The sequence below is a fragment of the Corythoichthys intestinalis genome, chromosome 22 (assembly GCF_030265065.1).
Source record: "Corythoichthys intestinalis isolate RoL2023-P3 chromosome 22, ASM3026506v1, whole genome shotgun sequence".
Lineage (NCBI taxonomy): Eukaryota > Metazoa > Chordata > Actinopteri > Syngnathiformes > Syngnathidae > Corythoichthys > Corythoichthys intestinalis.
In genome coordinates this window covers 11,601,636-11,627,996 of record NC_080416.1, presented here as the reverse complement: position 1 = coordinate 11,627,996, position 26,361 = coordinate 11,601,636, and the positions used below count along the sequence as shown (strand labels likewise).

The 26,361-nt window shown below is 38.3% G+C and overlaps 1 protein-coding gene across 3 annotated transcripts; it reads right to left on the bottom strand.

The window, feature by feature from the left end:
* Positions 1-1,016: 1,016 nt before the first annotated feature.
* On the bottom strand, positions 1,017-24,954 carry ago2 (argonaute RISC catalytic component 2). 3 transcript variants are annotated; one of them, XM_057827259.1, is made up of 20 exons: positions 24,699-24,954; positions 19,934-19,981; positions 19,273-19,453; positions 19,086-19,206; positions 18,842-19,023; positions 18,587-18,723; positions 18,380-18,514; positions 18,226-18,313; positions 17,356-17,503; positions 17,145-17,264; positions 13,839-13,961; positions 13,614-13,747; positions 13,357-13,541; positions 13,104-13,263; positions 10,024-10,114; positions 9,755-9,949; positions 9,547-9,681; positions 7,587-7,688; positions 5,834-6,033; positions 1,017-3,512 (listed from the first exon to the last, which is right to left on the bottom strand). In XM_057827259.1, the coding sequence occupies exons 1-20, from the start codon at positions 24,715-24,717 to the stop codon at positions 3,404-3,406; spliced, it is 2,613 nt and encodes an 870-aa protein (XP_057683242.1). In that variant the 5' UTR covers positions 24,718-24,954; the 3' UTR covers positions 1,017-3,403. The 3 variants fall into 3 exon arrangements, with proteins under 3 accessions (XP_057683242.1, XP_057683240.1, XP_057683241.1); XM_057827257.1 differs by having other exon boundaries at positions 13,821-13,961; positions 18,226-18,514; XM_057827258.1 differs by having other exon boundaries at positions 18,226-18,514.
* Positions 24,955-26,361: the final 1,407 nt, after the last annotated feature.

Sequence of the window (26,361 nt, the reverse complement as noted above, 5' to 3'; positions counted from 1 at the left end):
CCATTACTAGCTAGCCCATTACGAGCTAGCTCATTTGAAGCTAACCCCTACCACTTCATATGGTTCGGATGTCTTTCGCCGTCAAATCATTATTAACTACCCAACGCCCAATGCTTTCCTTCTCTATTCAAACGAGCTCAAACGCCATACATGCTGCCAAAAAAGCTACAAAATCCATTTTTTGTTTTAGTGCAAAAACAAACATTTGTCAAAGGTTGGACTTGATATATTTCAAGGAAAAAGCAATTATGTTCTGGCATTCTAAGGTGCTGGTATAGTAGTAGGTCAAGTCAAACACCGAGACGGACAAACAAGTACTAAGACACTTCACACTGCCCTTCCACGCTCTCACTGGTCACTGCTCTCTGCGTTAAAAATGTGGACCTCTAGATGTAAGTCAACTTGAATTTTGTTAATAGGCAGCGAGAAAGGGGCTATTGATATAAAACGGGCGACTTTTTTTAGCTGTACGAGCCAAATGACGACAAGATAATCTCGAATAATCAAGACTTTAGCGTCAATTGTGCATAGAGTTAATTGATAAAAGGGAAAGAGACGCGTAACTAGCGTCACACTTTAAAAAATTTGGTCGAAAGCCCCTTCTGAAAATAAAAATCCCAAAACCTGCGCAACATGCATACCAAACAAACTACTAAAAAGTAAAAACAACGCCATTCAGATCCATGGCAGGGGGTAATTATGCAGAAATGGCCAGCAGTGTGATGTTACCATTACACTTGAACAGGTAACACGAGGTAGAACACAAAGCCATTTCCATACAATTACACCAGTGTCATATTATGGCCAAACTCCCATACATACAAACACGCACAAACCTATTGGAGCCCATACCAATGCTATGCTAACAAAAGTGCATCCACATGTACAAGCTTTGAGACCAGCACCAATAAGTACAATATTGACATCAACAAGAAATATCAAGTACATGGTGTTCTGAATGCCCCGCAAACACAGTCAGTCGGATTTCTGGTTGTTTTACAAGTTAAGGTGGGGAGTAAAAGTTCATTAGTTGTTTTTTTTTCTTTTTTTTTTCAACCACACGACTCGAGTTAAAAAAAAAAAAAAAAAAAAACCTTTGTGTCCAGTGAGGTGGTTTACAGTGAAAACTCCTTTTTGTGCTTTTGTGTCTTTTGAATGTTAATCTTATTTGGCTGAGAGCAGGCCCAATTGTCAAACTAATAATAAATTGGAAAAAGCTTATAAAAGGCCCACACAAAAGAGCGACTTGATCCAAAGCCACATGATTAAAATGGCTGCCATTGAAATGAGTTAGCTCGCGAGCTAGCACATTTCGCGTCAACTAGCCCATTTCGCGTTAGTTCAAGAGCTAACATATTTAGCGTTAGCTAGCCCATTTCGCGCTAGCATGCGAGCCAGCCCATTTCACGTTAGCCCCTCCCAGTTCAAATGGATTTGACGTCTACTATGGTCAATGCCAATATGGGTGATAGATCGCGAGCTAACGCGTAATGGGCTATCTAACGCGAAATGTGCTAGCTCGCGAGCTGGCGCAAAATGGGCTAGCTAAGGTAAATATAGTTATGTAGCCCATTTCGCAGGCTTGCCCATCTCGCGTTAGATCGCGATCTAGCGCAAAATGGGCTAGCTAATGCCAAATGTGCTAGCTCACCAGCTACTCATTTCGCGTAAGCTTACAAGCTAGCCCATTTTGCGTTAGCTTACGAGCTAGCCCATTTTGCGTTAGCTAGCCCATTTAGCACTCGCCCGCGAGCTAGCACATTTCGCGTTGGCTAGCCCATTTCGCACCAGCCCGCGAGCTAGCACATTTCGCGTTGGCTAGCCCATTTCGCACTAGCCCGCGAGCTAGCACATTTCGTGTTAGTGAGCCCATTACGCATGAGCCCGCGAGCTAACACATTTCGCATTAGCTAGCCCATTTTGCACTAGCCCACGAGCTAGCACATTTCGCGATAGCTAGGCCATTTCAAACTAGCCCGCGAGTTAGCACATTTCGGGTTAGCTAGCCCATTTCGCACTAGCCCACGAGCTAGCACATTTTGCATTAGCTAGCCCATTTTGCGCTAGCTCTCGAGCTAGCCCATTTCGCCTAAGCTAGCCCATTTCGCTCTAGCCCGCGAGCTAGCCCATTTCGCGCTAGCCCGCGAGCTAACCCATTTCGCCTTTGCTAGCCCATTTCGCGCTAGCTCGCGAGCTAGCCCATTTCGCCTTATCCCCTCCCAGTTCAAATGGATTTGACATGTACTACGGTCAATGCCATTAAAACCTACAAAAAGCGCGATCTAAATCTAAAAAATAAAAAATTTAAAAAAAAAAACACCAGACTGAGGTGAAACATACCTCTGCTAAATCTCTTGGTTAAAAACAATGCATAGATCAAAGTTGGGCCTACATCCACTCCCTTCAAGACTAGGAACATTCGCGAGCTTAAACTTGATACAAAAAAAAATGTCTGTCGAATGACTTGAGACTGTTAACAGTCTTGAAAGGCAAGAGAATATATTTGCATTGGACTCTTTACACAAATAGTGTTAGTTTAAATGACATGTGGGCCAGTTTCATATTTCTTTTTCTATAAACATTTGTTTCGGCAGTCTCCACTGAAGATTTATTCAAAATATAGCTCATTTTCAACAGGATAAAAAGACTCTGGAGAGTCATTTGCATAAAAACGACGTTCATTTTTGAAGGAATTCGATCTTTCAAATGCCGTACTGTATATATAGTACATTATATTTATACAACCAAAATAGAGTACTGGTTAAAGTGTATTAAGAAAGGAAACACCACATGTCTACGTTTCTAAAAACAGGAATTGGCTACATGAATAATCATTAAAAGTGGGACTGGAATTAAAAACATTCTAGAAAGAACAAAAACGCGTTTTTGCTCCCTGTATTGATTTGTACATCGTGCATCTTATAAACACGGCTCAGAGTACATTAAGAAAAAAAAGGTTTAATGGGAACCGGTCCCAATCTGGGTTAAATTAAAAACAGAAAACTATGTTCGATGTATGAAAATATCATGAGCCCTAGAATATTCTAAGCTGCTTGTGAATTGTCCAAGATTTGGCATATTTGTGGACAAAAATTGAAAATTAAAATATTCAGGTTGTCTCTAAATGGCACTCATTTTCATAGTGCCTAATGTGAAAGTTTAAGTACTTTGGCCCTGATTAAAGTACCCATTCTGACAGTGCACTTGGCTGTGATTGGCTGTTCAATGTGCGTCCGAGGAAGAAATAAAAGTGTCTTAAAACAGGATTTAAAAAAAAACAAAAACAAAAACAGGGAGGTTAGGTGCTTAAAATTCATAAAGCACCAAATTGAATAACAATACTCCTTTCATACTCTCACAAGATATACAAATATATACCAAGAATGTACGGGCGGGTGCAGTCTCAGGCGAAGTACATTGTGCGCAGGGTGTCCTGGTGGATTTGAACAGCTTTAGCCAAGGCTTGTTGGTCCCGTCCGTTGCTTTGACCTGATGTGTGGCTCCCCTCAGCGCTGTAGGGGGGAATCAACGCGGGAATAATAAGAAAGCTTCATGAGGGCATTGACTACACCATCAGTTGACAAGACAGCTCCCACAGACATTGCGCCACACCTTCCCGTAGGGGGCCGGACCCAGTCAGAAGTTGAGTTGGCTTTCACTGTGCTAAACTCAAACACACTGCGTTCTAACACCGGGTTTAAGTGGAAATACGACGAAAGTTTTATTGCATACAAGCAGGCAGGAGTGTCTCAAGACGTTTCACCTTGAAACGTTGTGAATACAATGAAATGAATGGAAAAAAATAGCCTAATTTTAGCTTGAAATATTTACGTAAAATGAATGATAATTGCGTTTTTTTATTTTGCTTTTAACCAAGAGTCTAGAGTGTTTTATGTTCATATCTATAGTAGGGCTGTCAAACGATTAAAAATTTTAATCGAGTTAATTACAGCTTAAAAATTAATCATAATTAATCACAATTCAAAACCATCTATAAAATATGCCATATGTTTCTGTAAATTATATATTCTGTAAAATAAATGGTTGGAATGGAAAGATAAGACAAGATGGATATATACATTCAACATACGGTACATAAGGACTGTATTTGTTTATTACAACAATAAATTAACAAGATGGCATTAATATTATTAATATTCTGTAAAAGCGATCAATGGATAGAAAGACTTGTAGTTCTTCAAAGATAAATGTTAGTAAAAGTTATAGAAATTTTATATTAAAACCCCTCTTAATGTTTTCGTTTTAGTAAAATTTTCAATCTAAAAATAAACTAGTAGCCCGCCATTGTTGATGTCAATAATTACTTACACAATGCTCATGGGTGCTGAAGCCTATAAAATCAGTCGCACCCAAGCGCCAGCAGAGGGCGGCAAAACTCCATAAAACACAATTAACATGAGGGCATTTCACTCTACTATCATTTAAATCTGTCTGAGCGGGACATGTGCGTTAATTGCGTCAAATATTTTAACGTGATTAATTAAAAAAATTAATTACCGCCTGTTAATGCGATAATTTTGACAGCCCTAATCTATAGACATTCCACGATTTAGGCATTTATTTACGAGAATTTTCAACCTAAAATGCTGTCTTTCGTGACGGCCGCCATGTTGGATTACACAATACCGTAAATTTTCCTTGAAATATTTACGTAAAATGAACGATAACTGCCCGTTTTTTGCTTTTAACCAAAAATCTAGACTGTTTTACATTCATATCTGTAGAAATTTCGCAATTTAAGCATTTATTTACAAGAATTTGCAACTTAAAAAGCTGTTTTGTGACTGCCGCCATGTTGGATTAAACAATACCGTAACTTTTGCTTGAAATATAACTGCGTTTTTTTGCTTTTAACCAAGAGTTTAGAGTGTTTTACGTTCATATCTGTAGACTTAAAAGGTCCTTTGTTTCGTGACGGCCTCCATGTCAGATTACACAATACCATAACTTTTGCTTGAAATATTTACGTAAAATGAACGATAACTGCTCAATTTTTGCTTTTAAACAGGAATTTAGACTGTTTTATGTTCATATCTGTAGAAATTCTGCAATTTAAGCATTTATTTACAAGAATTTTCAATTTGAAAAGCGGTTTCGTGACGGCCGCCACATTGGATGACAAACCCGTAACTTTTGCTTGAAATATTTACGTAAAATGAACGATAACTGCCAGTTTTTATTTCTAACCAAGATTCTACACTGTTGTATATTAATATCTACCGAAATTCTGCAATTTAAGCATTTATTTACAAGAATTTTCAACTATAATATCTGTTCTGGAATGGCCGCCATGTTAGATTACACAATATCGTAATTTTAGCTTGATATATTTACTTAAAATGAACGATAACTTCCCGTTTTTTTTTGCTGAGAACCAAGAATTTTCAACTTAAAAAGCTCCGTTTCATGACGGCCGCCATGTTGGATCCCACTACACCGTAACTTTTGCTTGAAATATTTATGTAAAATGAACGATAACTATCCGTTTTTTGCTTTTAACCAAAAATTTGGTTTTTGTGCATCTAGCGTAAAATTTGAGAATTTTATAGCCATTTTAAGTTTTGTTATACTTGTATAAAAAATAATCGAGATTTTATTAGGGAACAACTTTGAATTTTTTGATCTCGCTCCTCATGGAGACTCATATACTGTATGCCTCAGGGAGGTGCCTGTTTTGGTTGTAGGTTGCTAGCGGCTTTGGTTTTGAAAATATTTAAAGTTTTTAAAAATAGGCCCACTACACAAGTCCGAAGCCCTGTGTCCCATCAACCGATAGTGAAATCTATGATGAGGGCTCATCATTAATTTATACCTGTCGTGCTCTTTGTCCACCAAGTGATAGCGAGCGCGGAATGCTACCAAGTGGGCGTAGTAGGCCGGCGCCGGGATGGAAACGGAGCGGGTGCATCGCACGTACGTGTGGCACAGCTGGTAGGTGAGCACCTGCAGCTCGTCGGAGGAGAAGTGATTGTCGTCCCAGAGCACGTGGTAGTGAGACGGTCGGCTGGTACCCTGCAAATAGTTACGTCGTCGGATATTTAACTCATTCAGTTACATTAGAGGCGACAAGACGTCCAATCAATTTGGACTGGGAGGGTCAATATGTCAAAATACAGGTAGTCCCCGGTTATGAACAAGATCCGTTCCTACGCTGGTGACGCAATCTGCATTTCAGTGTAAATTGGAATGAACCCTTTAAGTATCCCTAAATCAAAATAACTATTCAAAAACATGTTTTATATGTCACATTAATAAAACAAAAAATACGATATTGTACTTACCATCAATGCTGGTGGATGGTGAAAAAGGTAGTCTGGCTTGTTAAAAATTGGAGACAAGAGTTCACTGTAGTTTTACTTTTAAACTAAAGACACACCATAGAACACTTTGGCCTGCTAGTGACCAAATAGGTAAGTCGATGCGACTTTCAGCAATTTAGACAAGGTTGGGATGCTTATTCTAAACCGTTGCATGCTGCATCGGACTACTTCCTCAGTAGAAAACCAAGGATTAAGATTAGATGCAATTAGCAATTAGATGTGGCTTTCCGTTCATCCATAAACTTTTTTTTTCTTTAAAGGGGAAAACCCCCCCCCCCCCCCCCCCCATAAAAAACACTACTTGTCCTACAATTTTTGACCAAATCACAAAATTTACACATAAAAAAATTCCAGGATGGGAAGGGGCTTAAAAGTTGTATACAAAATTTGGCAAAAACCTATGATTCCCCCTAAATTCGCCCAAAACTTGCCCATTCGTTTCCAATGGCATGCCATTGACAGCCATATACGTCCAAATTTCCCATTTATTTTTAACGGCAGGAAAACCTAGGTCTTTGTGATTTTTAACCATTTACCATGACAGCCCATTGACATTAAACTGGCACCCAAGTACACATCCCACGTCCATGCCATGGACGTCCAAATTTCCCATTCATTTTGAATGGCAGAAAAACCTGTGTGGTTGTGATTTTTGACCAAAAACTCACTATTACAGCCGATTGACATTCAACTAACACCCAAGTAAGTTGATGCCATTGACAGCCATGCAACTGAACGTGTCCCCGAATTGTCAACACAAAGTGACCTGATATCAACAGGACGTGTCCCCAAATCAACAGGCAAGTGCACATGATAGATCTGTATCTACCACAGCAAAGCTCCATCGTAATTTCTCAGGATATTGCCGTTTCGAGTTAAACATATAAATGTCACTATTTTAATTTAACTTGTAAACACATTATTATTAACCATATAGTCCCAATAATAGTACAATGACAACAGGAAAACAAAAACAATGCAAGCAAAAAAATTTTAGTTATACATAATGGAAATTTTCAATTAACCTTAGTGAGACAACAGCTCCTCTTATTGGTGAAACAAATATTTGCAGGGAAACTTGACAGTTGTTACAGTGAGGAAAATATGGCGCTAAAACACAAACAAAAGACTCCAGCATCGTAAAGCTGAAATCACATAACTCGAGTACATCGTAACCCGGGGACTACCTGTAGTCAAAATAGATTGGACATCTATCGCTGTCAATGGCAACAAATAAGTTAATACCTGAATGCCAGCGTGACTGCAAAGGTAGAAATCGAATTCAGATGGGTGAGTGATTTTTGTGTCCACTGTCGTGCCTGCGGGAATGTTGCCGCTCTTCCCAACCTGTACAAATAGAAAAATAAGTTTTATTCCCGACAAGGTAAAAGAACAGAAACTTTAAGTAATTGAGCATAAAAGCATGAAATTTGGTACAAATAATCTTAGAAACCCAGTTTAAAAAAAATACTAAAGATGGTGACTACCAAATCCATAATGGCCACCTCAAAATGTGTTTTTACCTTAGATCAAAAGGAGTTAAATTTAAGCCCCGAATGTGTATTAATGTTGAATATGAAGTAGTGCTGCAACGATTAATCGATTAACTCGAGTATTCGATTAGAAAAAAATATTCGAATTTTGTTGCTTCGAGTATTCGTTCAATTAAGGTGGCGTTGTAATTAGAGTCGTGCAAAATTTCCGATTCTTAGATTATTCGCGATTCGGCCGTGGAAGATTCGAGAATGATTCACAAACATCCAAATTCCGATTATTGAATTATACCAGGTAAAGCGGAAATAAAATGCTGTCAGCGCAGTCTTCGGGACGCAATGAGGAATGGACCGAGAGTAAATATCATGTGCAGCTAATGCCGCTAGGTTAAAAAAAAAAAAAAAAAAAACCTGACTGCGGCCGTCAGCCGCTACAAACAGCGCCCAGTTGCTAGTTGCTACAAACATATGGCAGCATACGGCTATGGTAGATATCACATACATCTAGACTAGATGTGAAATTACGGACTTTCCCGCGCTAGTAAACAGGCGCCATCTTAAAGCAGTAGACTTCTCTAGAAGGCTCTGTTGTAGAGAACCTAATTACTTTTTATCTAAAATACCCCTAAATCGGCAAAAGCTAGACTTGAATCTATCTTTAAATGATGAAACAGTTTTAAAACTTTCACATGTCGAAAGTAGACAGAAGGGAAATTATGGAATAACGGGCGCAATTTTAACAACTTTAATGATTGATTCACAACTTTAAATTCATTGAATGTAGTTTAAAGCTGCTGATACAGAATGGGGACTTGAGTATTTTATTTACTGTTTTTAGCCTGAGAGGATTTTTGAACAATTTTGTAACAAATATACAAAACATAAAATAAATAAATAAATAAATAAATGGGGGGAGGGGGGCATCAATAATCGATTTATAATCGAATCTGAGTCTCTGAATCATAATCGAATCGTTAGGTGCCCAAAGATTCCCACCTCTAGTTGTAATGGTTTATTTCGAAAGTGTTTGCATTTAGTTTTATTGATCAGGGTGGATACTTTGCCCTCTGGTCTGCCTCTTTTCACATGGCTGAATCCAACTGCTCCCCGTTAAGACCAATGTAAGCTAAGCTTTTGTTTGAGCTAATGTTTTTTTTTAATGCATTCATAATTTAGTTTATAGGTACATATATTTAGCTGTTTTTTGTAGGAATGTGTCTGAGAGCATTGTAAAAAAAAACTATAGCATTTTATAGCATTTAAGCTAGCGGAAGTTAGCCAATTGCTCTTTTGTTGTACATAGATCATAAAAAAAAAAAAAAAAAAAAAAAAAATACTGTTTTAGGCTCAGCTCAGGTATCTAAATTTTTCATGTTCCTTATTCGATTACTCGATTATTCGAACTAACTAGTCCTTCGATTAATCGACTACTAAAATATTCCATAGCTGCAGCCCTAATATAAAGACAGAATTTTGAATAAAATTTGGTCAATTAACCAGACTAATTTAAAAAAAAAAAAAAAAAAAAAAAAAAAAAAAAAACGTAAAATTCAAGATGTCTTACAAGTTTTTTTCATTGACAACTCAAATTGATTTCACGCTTCAATGAAGTATGAACATTGACTATAAAGTCAGTTTATGCAAATTCTTGCTATGCATGTAATTAACTGTTACACTAACAGGAACGCATGCACCAAAAACGCAATACTGACCCTCTCATTCCTTTCTGTACAGAACAGCCTGGTGTGGTGCCTCTTCTGGACCACCACAAAAGTGATACCAGGCTGGTAATCCTTCTCCAGTTTAATGCAGGCCTCGCGGATTGCTAGGAGTTCGTGCTGAAGAACCTGAAATCAAAAAAAAAATTCAAGAAAAGCCACCGACTCGCATTTCTTTCATTATGCGTGTCTTGCACATCACCTGATTGAACTGGCCTTCAGAGATCCCATCCCGGTAGTAGATGATTCTGGTGGGCTTGAATCGGGTGGACTTGTAGAACTGAATGAGTAGCTCTCTCACCATGGTGGCAAGGTCCTGGATGATGTCCTGACGGTGCTGCTGGACCCGAACGGTGGCGCAGTATCGGCTGGGGTGGGCGTCCATGCTACCTACAACCTGTAAAGACCAATTTTGTGGTCAGCTGAGAGGTTTGGTTATGTATGCGATGCAAGCTAGAAGATCTTTCATACAGCTGCAATAGAGGGCTTCTTTCCATCTCCTGCAGGAGGATGAGTTACATCAGCACCAAGAAAGATGACGGGCTGCTGAAACACCAACGGCCTGTAATAGTAGGAGCAATCATAAATAATAAACTTAAAAAGAACCAGTGACATGAAAGCTTTATTAGATGTAAAAAGGAAAACAAATTGTCTGATATTGTAACTCACTAACGAAAAATGAGTTTGGATCAAAAACCTTGCATGAAGAGCAACCCAACTCTTTAGATGGAATCTATCATTTAGTTCATATAAAAGGGATACATTTAATGTGTTACAGAGCAAATTTTAGAAGATGTACTTGCACTTTTGCACTTTCAAAAGATCATGAAAAGCAAATACAAAATACCTGATTTTTCCCAAAACGAGGCAGAATTGCACTTTCATTTTACAAGAGCAATAAATGCATTGAAAATAAATTAAAACACCTGAGCTTAGCCTCAAACGGTATAAAAAAATTCATAAATCACGATCGAGGTTCAACTAAAGAACTATTGACTAACACCATTTACCATTTACCATTTACTAACTTCAATAGCAAGAGTCAGCTAGCTTAAATGCTATATAATGCCAACTTTTTTACAGTGTTAGCTTTTTACAGTGCTCTTAACAAATCGTTCAAACACATATTCCCACAAAAAAAAAAAAAAACTGCTAAATATACTGTACCTCTAAATTAAATTACAAATCCATAAACAATCATATTGGTTCAAATAGACATGTGCCGATAACCGGTTTCAAGGTATACAGTGGTATGAAAATGTCAAGGTTTCAAAACCGCAAAAAAATTCTGTCATATCGTCCCTACGGTATTAGTTTTTTTTTTTTTTTTTTTTTTTTTTTGATGTCCCAAAAATGCAGAGAGAAATCTCGTTTGCAGCTGCAAGGCTCAACTATAGACATCAAGATACTTGACTGGAAAGCTTCGTCATTCTCTACGCCCCGCCTGCCCATAGGGGGCTGTATGTTCATTTATTAGAAGTCTGTGGGAGTGAAAGCTGGATTTCCATCGAAAACGTACGAAACCTGGACCGCATACTAACAAGAAGGATTGTCTCATGAGTGACTTGTTCGAGGATACAAGGTAATTATTATATTTTTCGTAACGTACCATGCATGCATTTTGAAACGTTGTGGAAAAAAAACAATGGGAGAAGTTAGCAGCCACAGCGTTAGCATTAGACCTCACAACATTTACGTAAAATAACTGCCAACTCCCCGGTTTTTTGCTTTTAACCAAGAATTGAGACTGTTTTACGTCCATTTCTATAAAGAATTCAGGAATTTAAGCATTTATTCACAAGGACTTTCAACAGAAAAAGCTCATTGTTTTGCTACAGCGGCCATGTTGGATTTTGTATCTCTAGAGTTTATTTTTGACATTTCTGCGTCCATATTAAAAAAAAACAATCAGCTTTTACGCATTTTGTTTAATGTAATATTTCAATCTAATAACTTTGAGTGAAACAACAACCCCTACACCGACAGCAACAAGCATATCTTGATTTACTTTGACCCCATGCACCTTTGGAAGAACATCTACAGCAGCTTCCAAAACAATGGCTGTATGGTGCTGCCCAGGTGTCCTGGAGCTGAAGGAGCCAGCATTATTCACTTTATGAAAAAGATGAATCAAAACACCTATCTTTCTAAAACAAACATGTTTTTAGGAGCCTGAGAGGATGAGGGCGGCCTGATTCTAGAGCTGGAAGATGCTGGCCAGGTGGGAGAACTGGTGGGAGTCTGTCAAGGCTGGCTACAAGTTGACCCAGAAGGTGCCGGCGCACTCTTCGATCGAGAAGCAGAAAGTCAGGCTCATCATGGCGCTCGTCAAACCAAACATGGTCGTACGGGCAAGGAGGAACACAGGGACACACAGGGACATCCTGGAGAAATTCCAGAGGACAAGGGAGACCTGGAGACTGTGCTGGCGGTCCACAAGTGGCCATCTCTCCCCATGGCCCACATGGCGTCCTTGGGAATGTCGCTGTGGGACTCCCTGATGTGCAGGAAGCACAAGAGCACCTGCTGGAGTTCCTGGCGGTCCCTCTTCAACTGTTTTGGTGTGAACTTCTCCAAGGATGTGACTTCAGAAGTGAGGAACAACAAGGCCTTGGCTTAAGGTTATCATAACTAGGGCTGCAGCTATCGAATATTTTAGTAGTCGATTAATCGATAGACTAGTTAGTTTGAATAATCAAGTAATCGGATAAGGAACATGGAAAAATTAAAATACCCGAGCTGAGCCTCAAACGGTCTAATTTTTTTTTTTTAAATGATGATCTATGTACAAAAAAAAGAGCAATTAATTGGACAATTGACAATAACAATTGGCTAATTTACATGGAAAAAGTCCACTAGCTTAAATGCTATAAAATGCTAAAGTTTTAATTAATTAATTAATTTTTTTAACAATGCTTTCAACAAATGTTTCAGACACATATTCCCATAAAAATGGCTAAAAATACCTATAAACTAAATTCTGAATCCATTAAAAAACATTAGCTCAAACAAAAACTTAGTTTACGTTGGTCTTAACAGGGAGCAGTTGGATTCAGCTGTGTGAAAAGATGCAGACCAAAGGGCAGTGTATCCACCCTAATCAATAAAACTAAATCCCATCACTTTCAAAATAAACCAGCACAGCGCCACTTTCATTAAACAAATACTCGAAGCAACAAAATTCGAATGTTTTCTAATCGAATACTCGAGTTAATCGATTAATCGTTGCAGCACTAATCATAACGTCAGAATATCATTCCGGCACATGCCTAGGCTCAAACAAAACTAACGGGGAGCAGCAGGACCCAGCCATGTGAGATGATTTATGTCATATTCACTGTCGTCACTAGAGGGCAGTGTATCCACCCAACTCAATCAAACTAAATGCAAACACTTCCAAAACAAAGCATTACAACGCCACTCTAAACAAATCCTCAAAGCAGCAAAATTGGATTCGAAGCTTTTTTTTCCCTAATCGAATTACTTGAGTTAATTGTTGCAGCACTCATTTGTATTGCATGAGTTAATCCCGATTTTGTCGGAATACTGACCGTCCCTGAGGAAGCAGGATGTTGTTGACGCCACCCAGCTTGACATTAATCTTCAGACAGAGGTTGGAGAGGGTCTGCGGTGTTGTCTTCTGCACGTTCTTCACCTGCACGCACTGCGTGGCCATGCCGAGGACTGTATCTCCGACGCGCTTCACTTCAGCTACGATACGATTGATTTCACGGTGACCGCAAAAGGCAAAAAAAAAAAAAAAAATTCAAGGAAAAAGCAGAAATACGTATGCGGCTCCCTTACCGTAGACTGGAGTCTTCCCTGGTAGGATGACGACAACTAGCTGTAGACCTTGGAATGTGTACTTGAGGTGTCTGAACATGGGCTCCACGCTGTCCGCGCCCTGGGCGTACTTGCAGAAGCAGGGCTGACCCTGAATGGGCATGCCTGCATCTCGGGAGATCTTCCTGAGCTGATCCGTGAATGCTCTATAACAGACAATAATGTTTATATCTACCAGATTGAGAAAACATAACAAAATCTCCATATATGTGGCTCACTTGAGCAAAAGTTCAGTGCACTGTCTCTGCGGCGCAAAGCACGCAATAGCCCACACTTTGATTTCAATACCGGTGTGGAACTGCTTGTTCCTCATGTCCCAAACACCCTGGATTGGCGTGGCGATCGCCTTGTTCTGGAAAGGACGATAAAAAGCAGTGCTGTCACGAGATCCTCCAAGAGGCGTCTGAAACAATCACTGTACTTACAACTGCTGATGGACATACCCTGCCTCCATACAGAATGGAGGGTGCTTGCAGGACACGGCCGTTCACTTCAGTCATCTCGTCCCTCACCATCACTCCGAATTCACGAACGTATGGGTCGGTGTTGAAGTTGGCGCTTCTCATCTAAACATAAGCACATTCGGACTATAAGCAGCTACTTTTTACGCACCCTTTGAAACCTGTACCTTTATTAACAAAGCAGCTAATTTAGGGATTTTTACATGCTAACTAGCATCATGTTTCTTTGTTTAATTTGACTTGTTGGGCCACCTGGAGTGTCATAGTGATGTTGTCAATATGTGTGCATTCAGGATATTAGTTAGCGTGAGTTCCTTTATCCAACAAAATTTACGTTCTGAAACTTTAGTCAGTGTTTCAACAGGTATCAGAAAATCTCATTTACTGTAATTTTCGGAGTATAAGGCGCACCTGACTAAGCTGCCACCCAACAAATTTGACAAAATAAACACAAAAAGCATTTGTTCATAGATAAACCGCAGTGGATGAATAAACGGCTCAGATCGGTCATGCAATGCGCCACACATTCAAGTAGGCGGCCTCCCACATCAAGAGGAGCTATTCACAAACATGCACGCAGCAATGTAATGCCGGATTTCTGTTGAAAAAGTACGAAAGCTGTACCGCATACAAACAGGAGGATTGTCTCAGGAGTGATTTGTTCGAGGATTCAAGGTAATAACTATATTTTTTGTACCATGCATGCATTTTGAAACGTGAAAAAAAATTAATGGCAGAAATTAGCCGCTACTGCATTGGCATCATAGTTCGCAATATTACGTAAAATAAACACTAACTGCACTTTTTTTTGTTGTTGCTTTTAACCAAGAATCAAGACTATTTACGTCCATATCTATAAAGAAATCAGGGATTTAAGCATTTATTCACAAGAATTTTTACCGGGAAAGCTCAGTTTACATCAGGCGGACACTAGCTACATTCACTAACAGAGTAGCATTGTACTTTGACATAGATACGTAAAATAAACGCAGACTGCACGTTTTTTTTTGTTTTTTGCTTTTGACCAAGAATCCAGACTGTTTTACGTCTATATTTATGAAGAATTCGGGGATTTAAGCATTTATTCATAAGATTTTTCACCGGACAAGCTCTTTTTACACTAGGCGGCCGCTAGCTACATTCACTAACAGACTAGCATTGTACTTCGACATATTTACGTAAAACAAACGCAAACTGCACGTTTTGTTTTTGCTTTTAACCAAGAATCGAGCCTGTTTTACATCTATATTTATGAAGAATTCGGGGATTTAAGCATTTATTCATAAGATTTTTCACCGGACAAGCTCTTTTTACATTAGTCGGCCACTAGCTACATTCACTAACAGACTAGCATTGTACTTCGACATATTTACGTAAAATAAACGCCAACTGCACGTTTTTTTTTTTTTTTTTGCTTTTAACCAAGAATCAAGACCGTTTTACGTCCATATTTATGAAGAATTCGGGGATTTAAGCATTTGTTCAAAAGATTTTTCACCGGACAAGCTCTTTTTACATCAGGTGGCCGCTAGCTACATTCACGAACAGACTAGCATTGTACTTCGACGTAATTACGTAAAATAAACGCTAACTGCACATTTTTTTTTTTTTTGGCTTTTAACCAAGAATCGTAACTATTTACGTAGATATCTATAAAGAATTCAGGGATTTAAGCATTTATTCACAAGAATTTTTACCGGGAAAGCTCAGTTTACATCAGGCGGACACTAGCTACATTCACTAACAGAGTAGCATTGTACTTTGACATAGATACGTAAAATAAACGCAAACTGCACGTTTTTTTTTTTTTTTGCTTTTAACCAAGAATCCAGACTGTTTTATGTCTATATTTATGAAGAATTCGGGGATTTAAGCATTTATTCATAAGATTTTTCACCGGACAAGCTCTTTTTACATTAGTTGGCCACTAGCTACATTCACTAACAGACTAGCATTGTACTTCGACATATTTACGTAAAATAAACGCCAACTGCACGTTTTTTTTTTTTTTTGCTTTTAACCAAGAATCAAGACCGTTTTACGTCCATATTTATGAAGAATTCGGGGATTTAAGCATTTGTTCAAAAGATTTTTCACCGGACAAGCTCTTTTTACATCAGGTGGCCGCTAGCTACATTCACGAACAGACTAGCATTGTACTTCGACATATTTACGTAAAACAAACGCAAACTGCACGTTTTGTTTTTGCTTTTAACCAAGAATCGAGACTGTTTTACATCTATCTTTATGAAGAATTCGGGGATTTAAGCATTTATTCATAAGATTTTTCACCGGACAAGCTGTTTTTACACTAGGCGGCTGCTAGCTACATTCACTAACAGACTAGCATTGTACTTCGACATATTTACGTAAAATAAACGCTAACTACACGTTTTTTGTTTTTTTTTTGCTTTTAACCAAGAATCAAGACTGTTTTACGTCCATATTTATGAAGAATTCGGGGATTTAAGCATTTGTTCAAAAGATTTTTCACCGGACAAGCTCTTTTTACATTAGGCGGCCGCTAGCAACATTCACGAACAGACTAGCATTGTACTTCGACGTATTTACGTAAAATAAATGCTAACTGCACGTTTTTTTTTTTTTTTTTGGCTTTTAACCAAGAATCGTGACTATTTACGTAGATATCTATAAAGAATTCAGGGATTTAAGCATTTATTCACAAGAATTTTTACCGGGAAAGCTCAGTTTACATCAGGCGGACACTAGCTACATTCACTAACAGAGTAGCATTGTACTTCGACATATTTACGTAAAACAAACGCTAACTGCATGTTTTTTTTTTTTTGCTTTTAACCAAGAATCGAGACTGTTTTACATAAATATCTATAAAGGATTCTGGGATTTAAGCATTTATTCACAAGAATTTTTACCAGGAAAGCTCAGTTTACATCAGGCGGACACTTGCTACATTCACTAACAGAGTAGTATTGTACTTCGACATATTTACGTAAAACAAACGCTAACGGCATGTTTTTTTGTTTTTGCTTTTAACCAAGAATCGAGACTGTTTTACATAAATATCTATAAAGAATTCTGGGATTTAATCATTTATTCACAAGAATTTTCAACAAAAAAAAGCTCTTCGTCTGTGATTCCACTCGGTCAGCTTTGAGAGCCACCCTAACAATGCAGGCCCCCGATTTATCGGCCCCGCGCCCCATCAATACGTTATAAAGTCTATGCCATGTTAATACATGGACACATGTGGCTTTGAGCCAGGTGCACTCTATAGTACGGGATTCACGGGAGATTACAAGCACTCACCAGTTTACTAATTTCATCCTGACGGTCTGGTGCCGATCTAGCCGTGGCTCGGATCATGGTTGAGGTCTGATTGTCTGTCAGTTTTTTGATACAGCGCTGTCCAGCAACTATGTTACACACCTAGAGAGACATAGTAATGCTTTATTTAAAAAAATTAAAAAAAACACAGAAATAGATGACCTATTACTCAAATATGTTGGTGGTTTCTTACCTCTAGAGGTAGATAGGTGTGCTTTTGCTCCTGGCCCACCTGTAGACATGGCAGGTGCGGGTATCGCAGCATTAGTTTGTACTTATCTTTGAAGTACTGCGCCACGGTGCATTCAATTGTTTGGCCGTTTTCCTGTTGCAGGGGGAACCTAAGTGATTAAAAAAAAAGGTGAATATAGTGTTCACTATATTTGTAATGCTGTGGTGAGGATTATTTTGGATTTCTGAGTGAAATTAAGCAAGGGGATTAAAAAAAAAAAAAATTAGGGCTGTTAAAATATTAAAATTTTTAATCGAGTTAATCACAGCTTAAAAATTAATCGTAATTAATCGCAATTCAAACCATCTATAAAATATGCCATATTTTTCTGTAAATTACTGTTGGAATGGAAAGAGATATATACATTCAACATACTGTACATAAGTGCTGTTTAATATAACAATAAATCAACAAGATGGCATTAACATTCTGTTAAAGCGATCCATGGATAGAAAGACTTGTAGTTCTTAAAAGATAAATGTTAGTAGAAGTTATAGAAATTTTATATTAAAACCCCTCTTAATGTTTTCGTTTTGATAAAATTGGCAAAATTCTCAATCAAAAAATAAACTAGTAGTTCGCCATCGTTTTCAATAATTACACGACGCTCATAGTGCTTAAACGCATAAAATCAGTCGCACCCAAGCGCCAGCAGAGGGCGACAAAAACAAGTAACAAGTGGACATGACTGTGCTGTCATTTAATCTGTTTGAACGGGGCATATGCATTAATTGTGTCAAATATTTTAACGTGATTAATTTTAAAAATTAATTACCACCCGTTAACGCGGTAATTTTGACACCCCAAAAAAAAATATAAGATTTTGATTACGTTTGATGGCTGGCTGGTCTTCTAGTCACATTGCACACTCTGTATTTCCTCTTCATCTGCCCACAATGTGTGATTTCTACTTTCAGGCCTGCAAGATTGACACGTTTAGAATTTTTTTTTGTGCAAAAATGGGGGTGGGGGGTGGACAGGGTACCTTTAATTTCTTTGGTAAATTTAACTCTTTGAGAGTCTGTTAAGGGCTTCTGTTGTTCTTCAATGCTTTTGAAATCCAAGACCTCGCACATGAACTCAATGACAGGCTGAGCTTTATAAAACGCGGTGGCCGAAACTGCAAAGCAAAAAAATATATATATTTTGAATGGAATTTGATCTGAAAGTTGCATTGAAATTTGAAAATCACCATCAATATTCAGCATCATTTTCCAAAGGGAAGGCCTGACAGATTGGTGGAAGCCAAACCACACCTCTCTGCCACCACCCAGTGGGTTTGAACAACCCTCTGAGGGAGTGAAGAAAGAACGACCCACTGGAGTATACCTTAAAAAAACATAAAAATTAAGAAAAAAATATGTTGCCATTGAAGGGTGATAGGTGAACTGCCACCTTCTCCAAATTCAAAAAGATTGGACGTCAAGGGGAAAAAAAATGGACATACCTCATAGAGGGCAAATGTCTCATGACCACATCTAGAGCTTGAATGGTCTCAAATGGGACACTGGGTAACCGACCCGACAGCGCCTCGTGCAAAGCTTGCAGGCTGACGCAGGAAACCCACTTAATGGACACTTTGAAGCTACGGTCCTTTCCTTCTCCTGGAATGGTCACTTCAAGCTCCACCTTCAGATTATATGTTGGGATTAATTCTTGCTAGTTTTTGGCATTTAAAAAGAATGACATACTTTATCTCTGCCGATTGGCAAAGGCATGGCTGTGTACAGGTTCTTCCTGCCGTCATACACTGGCTTTCGATCCCCAAAAATCTGGGTTTTAAAGTGCTGGACCATGTGCTCCACAATTTCACTGTGAAGAAATAAACAAAATTACCCCTCCTGTATTTTGACATTATTTGATGGATTCAAAACGCACCGGTTGACCCTCCTGGGACATTTTTCTGGCTTGATGTCAATGTCATAATGGTACACTTCCAGTTTAGGGATTTCCATCTCGAAGAAATTGGCCTGGAGTTTGATTGTCCTGCCCATGGTGCCAAAATCTGGCCTTGAGGGTGGCTTGAACACATACTCTGGCACTGGGGAAGATGGCGGATCTGCAACAGAAAGAAACACACACTTATGGTAAAATTTCGGTAAAAAATGGGGGGAAAAAGCTCGGAGTTTCATCTCCTCCAGCCATCGTGTAGCACAGCTGACTTACTGACATTAAGCAACACCCGGTGGTGGAGGGTTGAGCCTTGCAGCTGCAAGTGAAGGATTTCTCCATGCATTGTTGGGACATAAAAAATAGCTAATACCGTAGGAACGGTATGACGGGAAATTTTTACCGTTTTGAAACCTTAACGTTTTCATACCACGGTATACCTAGAAGCCGCTAATCGGCACATGTCTCATTAACACCCATTGATAAATATTGACAGATAAGTGTCTTGACCCAAATGTGACACACCCAGAGCAATTAAGTACGACAAAGCGCAAATGATTAAAGATGGAAGCTGGGAATGCTGTCTTTAGGATTCAAACCTCAGCCAAATGACTTGAACACTCAACCCTTAAAGATAAGAGAAACTTACCAGAACTGGCTGACCCAGAAGAACGGGGTCCCTCAAACATCTCTGTAGCTAAAAGAAGGGAAAAAAAACATTATTACAGTTATTGCAAAAGAATGATGTTTTCTGAACTTATGCTTGTACATTTGAATGCATCTTATCAATATGAAGCCAGAAGTGCAAAAACAAGCTGTTAATCTACAGGCGTGGGAGCCACCCATTCCCTTCGAGATAGTAACTTAAGTGAAACATTAGGTGCAATAAATGTCAAAATAGTGGCTCGGATGTTATTATTTTTAGATTATGAATTTAAACAAATTTGGTGCAGTCACAACTTGTGAAGTTATTAGTTGGGAAATAAAACAAGTAAGCAAGCACAATTCTGAAATAACCATTTGAGCCCCTCCCACTTGAAATTGATTGGACGTCTATTGCCGTCAATAAGTATTTTCAATAGGAGTGGCAACCTCTTGTTACCTCATGATACGATACATTAGTCAGGAAATCATTCTAGGATATTCTACAAACAACTAATAAACAGAAAAAACAAGCTTATGCTGTGAATTGGAATAAGTTTATCACGAGTAGACGTCCAATCCATTTGAACAGGGAGGGTGGCAGCGAATGAACTGCCATCCCTCCCACTTCAAACGGATTGGACGTCTATGGCCGTGAGTGACAGCCAATGCCAGGCAATGAGGTAATTTTGGGCAATTAAAGGTCATTTCCCTGTTGATTTTCAGTTACTTCCTGTTGATTTTGGGGTATTTCATGGGTCACTTCCTGTTTATTTTGAGTTACAGAACAGGAAGTGACCTGGGAATCACCCAAATGAATAGGCAGTGACTCAAAATCAACAGGAAATGACCTGTAAATGCCCTACAATGAACCGCAAGTGATCTGTAAATGCCCTGAAAATCTGACAGAATGAACATTTTGTCACTAGGGGTGTGACAAAATATCGAAAAGGTGATATATCGTGATATTTTGTATCCCAAAAGGTTATCGATATGCTCCTGCCAAGAACTGAGATATCGTTTTAAAACATTGACAATGTAAAAAAACAAAACAAACAAAAAAAAAAAGACAAAGGAACCAACAAGTTGCTATCAAAATCTCCCACCATAATATTGTCTCGGGTAACTCTAAGGCTGCCATTGACGGTGCACGACACCCAAGCCATTTAGACTGGGAATGTTCATTGATTCAAAATAGGGCAGCACAGCAGTTATCGATTATTTTAGTAGTTGATTAATCGATGAACTATTTAGTTTGAATAATCGAGTAATCGGATATGGACCATAAAAAATTAAAATACCTGAGCTGAGTCTCACGGTATATATACAGTGGGGAGAACAAGTATTTGGGAAAACCCATTGGCAGTTTATCAAATACTTGTTCTCCCCACTGTATGTATGTGTATATAAAGAGGATCTATGTACAACAAAAGAACAACTGGCCAACTTACATAGCAAAAGTCCACTAGCTTAAATGCTACTGTATAAAGTGCTAACGCTTTTTTACAATGCTCGTAACAAATGGCTCAGACATATTCCCACAAAAAATGGCTAAATATACCTTTAAACTAAATTACGAATGCATTCCAAAAAATCATTAGCTCAACCAAAAACTTAGCTTATGTTGGTCTTAACAGGGAGCAGATGGATTCAGCCATGTGAAATGAGGTAGACTAGAGGGCCGTGTATCCACCCAAATCAATAAAAACAAATGCAAACACTTTCAAAACAAACAATTACAATTTAATTACCGTAATTTCCCCGAGTATAACACACTTTTTTTTTTAAACCCAAAATCAACTTGTAAAATCATGGTCCGCATTATACACGGGTACAGGGATGGAGACGGAAATATATATATATTTTATATATATATAAAAACGGATTTTTTTTTATTGACATAGCCATGGTTTGTGGAAAAAAACGTATGCGGCGATCCGTTGACGACCATTACGGTACATGACGTGACGTCAACATTTTGTTTCGGTAATACTTCACTCTGATTGGTCGAATTATTTCGTCTATGGTAAATTCTGCTTCTTTCACTCTTCATAAAGCACAGAATTTAGTTTGTTGAACTCATTTGAGTCAACGTTTATTGCAGCGCCGCAACTTGGACCATAACAAACGTAACACAACACAGACTTCCTGTGTCCGTCAATTATATCTGTCCCTCTGGAAACTCAAACCCAAATAACAATAGTTCCTCTTCTTACCATCGACAACGATGCGCTCTATCCGATTTCCGACGTCAGTCCTCACTTTTATTTTATCGTATCAATCCATTTATTCATCATGATGACACAAGCAAGTTATACCGCAGCATTTAAAAGAAAAGTCGCATCGTTTTGTTTTCTCCTGGATTCTGGTAAGTTGGAGAAGTTGTCAGATCATATTATTACCGTGCATATTGTCAGTTTTCGGTAATGTTTTGAACTACCAATGTGCTATGCTTGTGCTGTGTTTCACCAGTCAGTAAAATGACATTTCTGTATCTGTACACTAGCTCTGTTTTCTTGTATTGTACTATTTGTTGGTGCTAAAATTAGGGTGCGCGTTATACACGGGTACAATAATTTCCCCTAGATTTTACAAGTAAATTTGGGGTGCGCGTTATACACGGGTGCGCCTTATATTCGGGAAATTACGGTAAACGAATACTCGAAGCAGCAAAATTTAATTTGAATCTTAAGAGAGTTAATCGATTAATTGTTGCAGCACTAATTCGGAACCAGAGCATTCGCAGTCATTCTGTCCAATTTTCGGGGCATTCACAGGTCACTTGCTGTCCATTTACAGGTCATTTCCTGTTGAGTTTGAGTCACTGCCTATTCATTTGGGTGATTCCCAGGTCAATCCCCGTTCTGTAGCTCAAAATAAACAGGAAGTGACCCATAAAATAGCCCAAAATCATCAGGGAGTAACTGAAAATCAACATGTAAATGACCTTAAATGGGCCAAAGTTACCTCATTGCCTGGCATTGGCTGCCACTGACGGCCATAGACGTTCAATCCGTTTGAAGTGGGAGAACTAATGTTTAGGGTTGTTCCGATCGTGTTTTTTTGCTCCCGATCGTTTTAGTTTGAGTATCTGCCGATCCCGATATTTCCCGATCCGCTTGCTTTTTTATTTTGCTCCCAATTCAATTCCAATCATTCCCGATAATTTTTCCCGATCATATACATTTTGGCAATGCATTAAGAAAAAAAATGAATAAAACTCGGACGAATATATACATTCAACGTTCAGTACATAAGTAATGTATTTATTATGACAATAAATCCTCAAGATGGCATTTACATTATTAACATTCTTTCTGTGAGAGGGATCCACGGATAGAAAGACTTGTAATTCTTAAAGGATAAATGTGACTTTGTATATTGTGACTAAATATTGCCATCTAGTGTATTTGTTGAGCTTTCAGTAAATGATACTGTTTCCATTGAACTGTTCTGTGCAACCATGACTGTGCGTAGTGGCACCAGTTGATATACAGGGTGTTAAAAAAAAAGATCAACTACTACCTTGCTTCCCCACGTTGCTTCCCGCAATATTTCTAATTGTTGAGAGAGGGATTGTAAGGCTGTAGCCAATTAAAAAAAGGCTTCAAAGACTGCCAAAATTCACTCATCTTACGCTGCCTTTTAGCTCTATAAATAGGTAAAACGGCGCCATTAAAGATTGGACTCGCCAATGCGCGAGTAGGTCGTGCAGCGCATGCTTTAATTGCGTTAAATATTTGAACGTGATTAATTATAAAAAAAAATTAGTTACTGCAGTTAACGCGATAAATTATACAGCCCTACTTTAAGCCAAAACTAAAGACTCTGGATGAGTGTAAGACATTTTGTCTGTAACGTTAAATACAAATAGACAATGATTTAATCAAAAAAAAAAAAAAATTAAAAAAGGTATGTCCGATATTTTTTTGCCGATTCCGATACTTTGGAAATGACGTGATCGGGACATCTTTACTAATGTTCATTCGTTGCCACCCTCCCAGTTCAAATGGACTGAACGTCTACACATGAGAAACTCATTTGAATTCACAGCAGAAGCTTGTTATTCTCTTTATTAGTTGTTTGTAGACTATCCTAGAATGATTTCCTGACCAATGTATCGACAATCGAATCGCAATATCGTCAGATCGTCGTTACCGTGAGCTTTGTATCGCAAATCGTATCGTGAGGTAACAAGAAGTTCCCACTCCTATTTGTCACACCCCTAATTTCCAATATCAATTGATCTCTTTAACTACAAAACATACTCTGTGACATAGGCTGACAGTAAATGAGTTCAGCCAATGATAACTTTTGACTAGATGTCCACTCAAAGGGTAAAAACAAACTGACCTAAATGAAGATTGGTGATGAGATATAATGCACGAGCATGCGCCGCAAGTTTATCTAACAGACGATCGTAAAACTCGACATAACAAACACGAAATAATACGTTATGTATATATACACACAAACCAAGCGTTAAAGTAGCGTTTGGAAGCGCGCTGTGACAAGTTTCAGGGAACGAGGAAGCCTCGAAGCCGACTTGGCGAACAGCAGCTTGTTGTTGCACGCTAAGTTAGCTAAGCTTGCTCTCCAATTACTGCTGCACGGAACACAGAGCCGAGCTTAAAAGATTCGTGTGAACCAGTTCCATACAGCAAACATTTCAATAAAACTCCCACACGATACTGATTGAAAATTAGAAGCTAAAAACCTGCACGATCGCGTTCATTTTTCCTACTTAGCTCGTGTTAGCTCGTCCCACTTACCTCCGGCAGTGGGATACATTTTGTCGACTTTTAGAACCTGTGTCGTGGTCGTAAAAATGCTCCACTTTACATCAACCAATTCCAGCCGAAATTCATGCGTGATCGAAAATTGGTTCGGTATAAAAAATTGTGGAATCCACGTTCGGAAATCGTTCTATTTGTTAAATACTTGGAGTCGATCATCCTCGGCACGGCCCCATCCCCCCAACTCACAAAACCGTAGCCGTGTGAGACGCTAGCATGGAAAAGACCTCGTTGAGCACAGAGGACTCCCTTTTGTTCATTTCCGGCTTCGGTTACGACCTATTGAACCTGTTGATTTGTTTTGAGTTCACTTGGAAATTATATTTTTTTTCCAGCTGTATGTATTGCAAAATTCACTACTATACTGTTTTAACAGTTTCTATTAAAATATAATCGTATTGACAACATACATTTGCTTTTGTATATTTTTGAACGTCTACAATTCGTTTTAATTTGAAACCTCTCTGGAAGGGGAACCCTCTTGATAATTCGAAAAGACGGAAGCTATGAACTTTGACGTACTTTAGGAAAAAAAACAAATGTTTTAATTTTTAAAAAATAAATAAAATATCACAATTCAGCGTATTACGTGCGTATGGTTCTTGTAACCAAATATATGTTTATTAATAAACGTGTATTTTTAACGTTAAAAAAATGGCGCGCTTTCACTATGAAAAAGTACTTCCGGGTCATGTCTGCCAGCATGTAAGTGAACTTCCAAAACGCCTTTTAAAAAGACAAAACAAGAGTTTATATTGGCATTAAAACAGAAATATAACGTTCATTTCAATAAGAAATGTTTCTATATTATCTTTCGAAACGGCTGAATATTTGAAATATTTACCGAAAGTAGTCACTTAAATGCTACAAAAGGACAACGAACACTTCGAATACTAAAAACAAAGACTAAAGCATGATTTATACAGTTAAATTAAAATTTCCTTGAGCTTTAAAAAACGTTTTTTAAAAGCTGCGTGTCATCCGGGTAATAATGTCAATCAAAACGTATTTCCGTTTAAAGTTTTTGAGAGCAAGATGTAGTTTTCAAATTTCTCCACGAGTCGTCGCTGTTTACCACTTTATGGCAGCTTTATTTTCTGCATTGTCCCATTTTATTTGTTGCTCCATTTGGGATTTCAATGTTTGGCGTGTGCTGCATTTAACAAATTAATAAACCGCTGAGTAATTCTTTCTTGGGTTATGAATGAATACAACATATTTTACGTGTGTCTTAGCTTATGATGGTTACCTACTGACTCGTGCTGTGCCTTTGACGATGAAAGATGTCCAATTATGTGGCCTTTTTCATCCTTCTGCTGTGAATTTAAATTCGTTTATCACGAATAAACGTCCAATCTATTTGAACTGGAAGGTTAGCAGTGAATTCCAGCCCTCCCAGTTCAAATTGATTTGACTGTTAATGACAGCTAATGGGTTAAGCTTTACAAGTGCATCTTAAAAAGCCATAAACAATATATATATTGACGTTATTTTGTTTTATATATGTTTGTTCCACTATTTTTGTGCTGTTTTATTCTATCTACATAACTAATTTGGTCTCACAATTCAGTGTTGTCTTTTTCCCCCAACATATTGCTGTATAAATGATATATATGTGTATAAATTGCTTGCACACGAC

What these genes read in the sequence shown, in the direction of transcription:
- ago2 (XM_057827257.1), bottom strand. An exon ending in TGTCCCAGGAGGGTCAACCG is followed by an intron (nt 19,207 to 19,272) that starts GTGCGTTTTGAA and finishes ATTTCTTCACAG; the next exon opens with TGAAATTGTGGAGCACATGG. An exon ending in GGGTATGTCCATCAGCAGTT is followed by an intron (nt 13,748 to 13,820) that starts GTAAGTACAGTG and finishes CGTCCTTTCCAG; the next exon opens with AACAAGGCGATCGCCACGCC.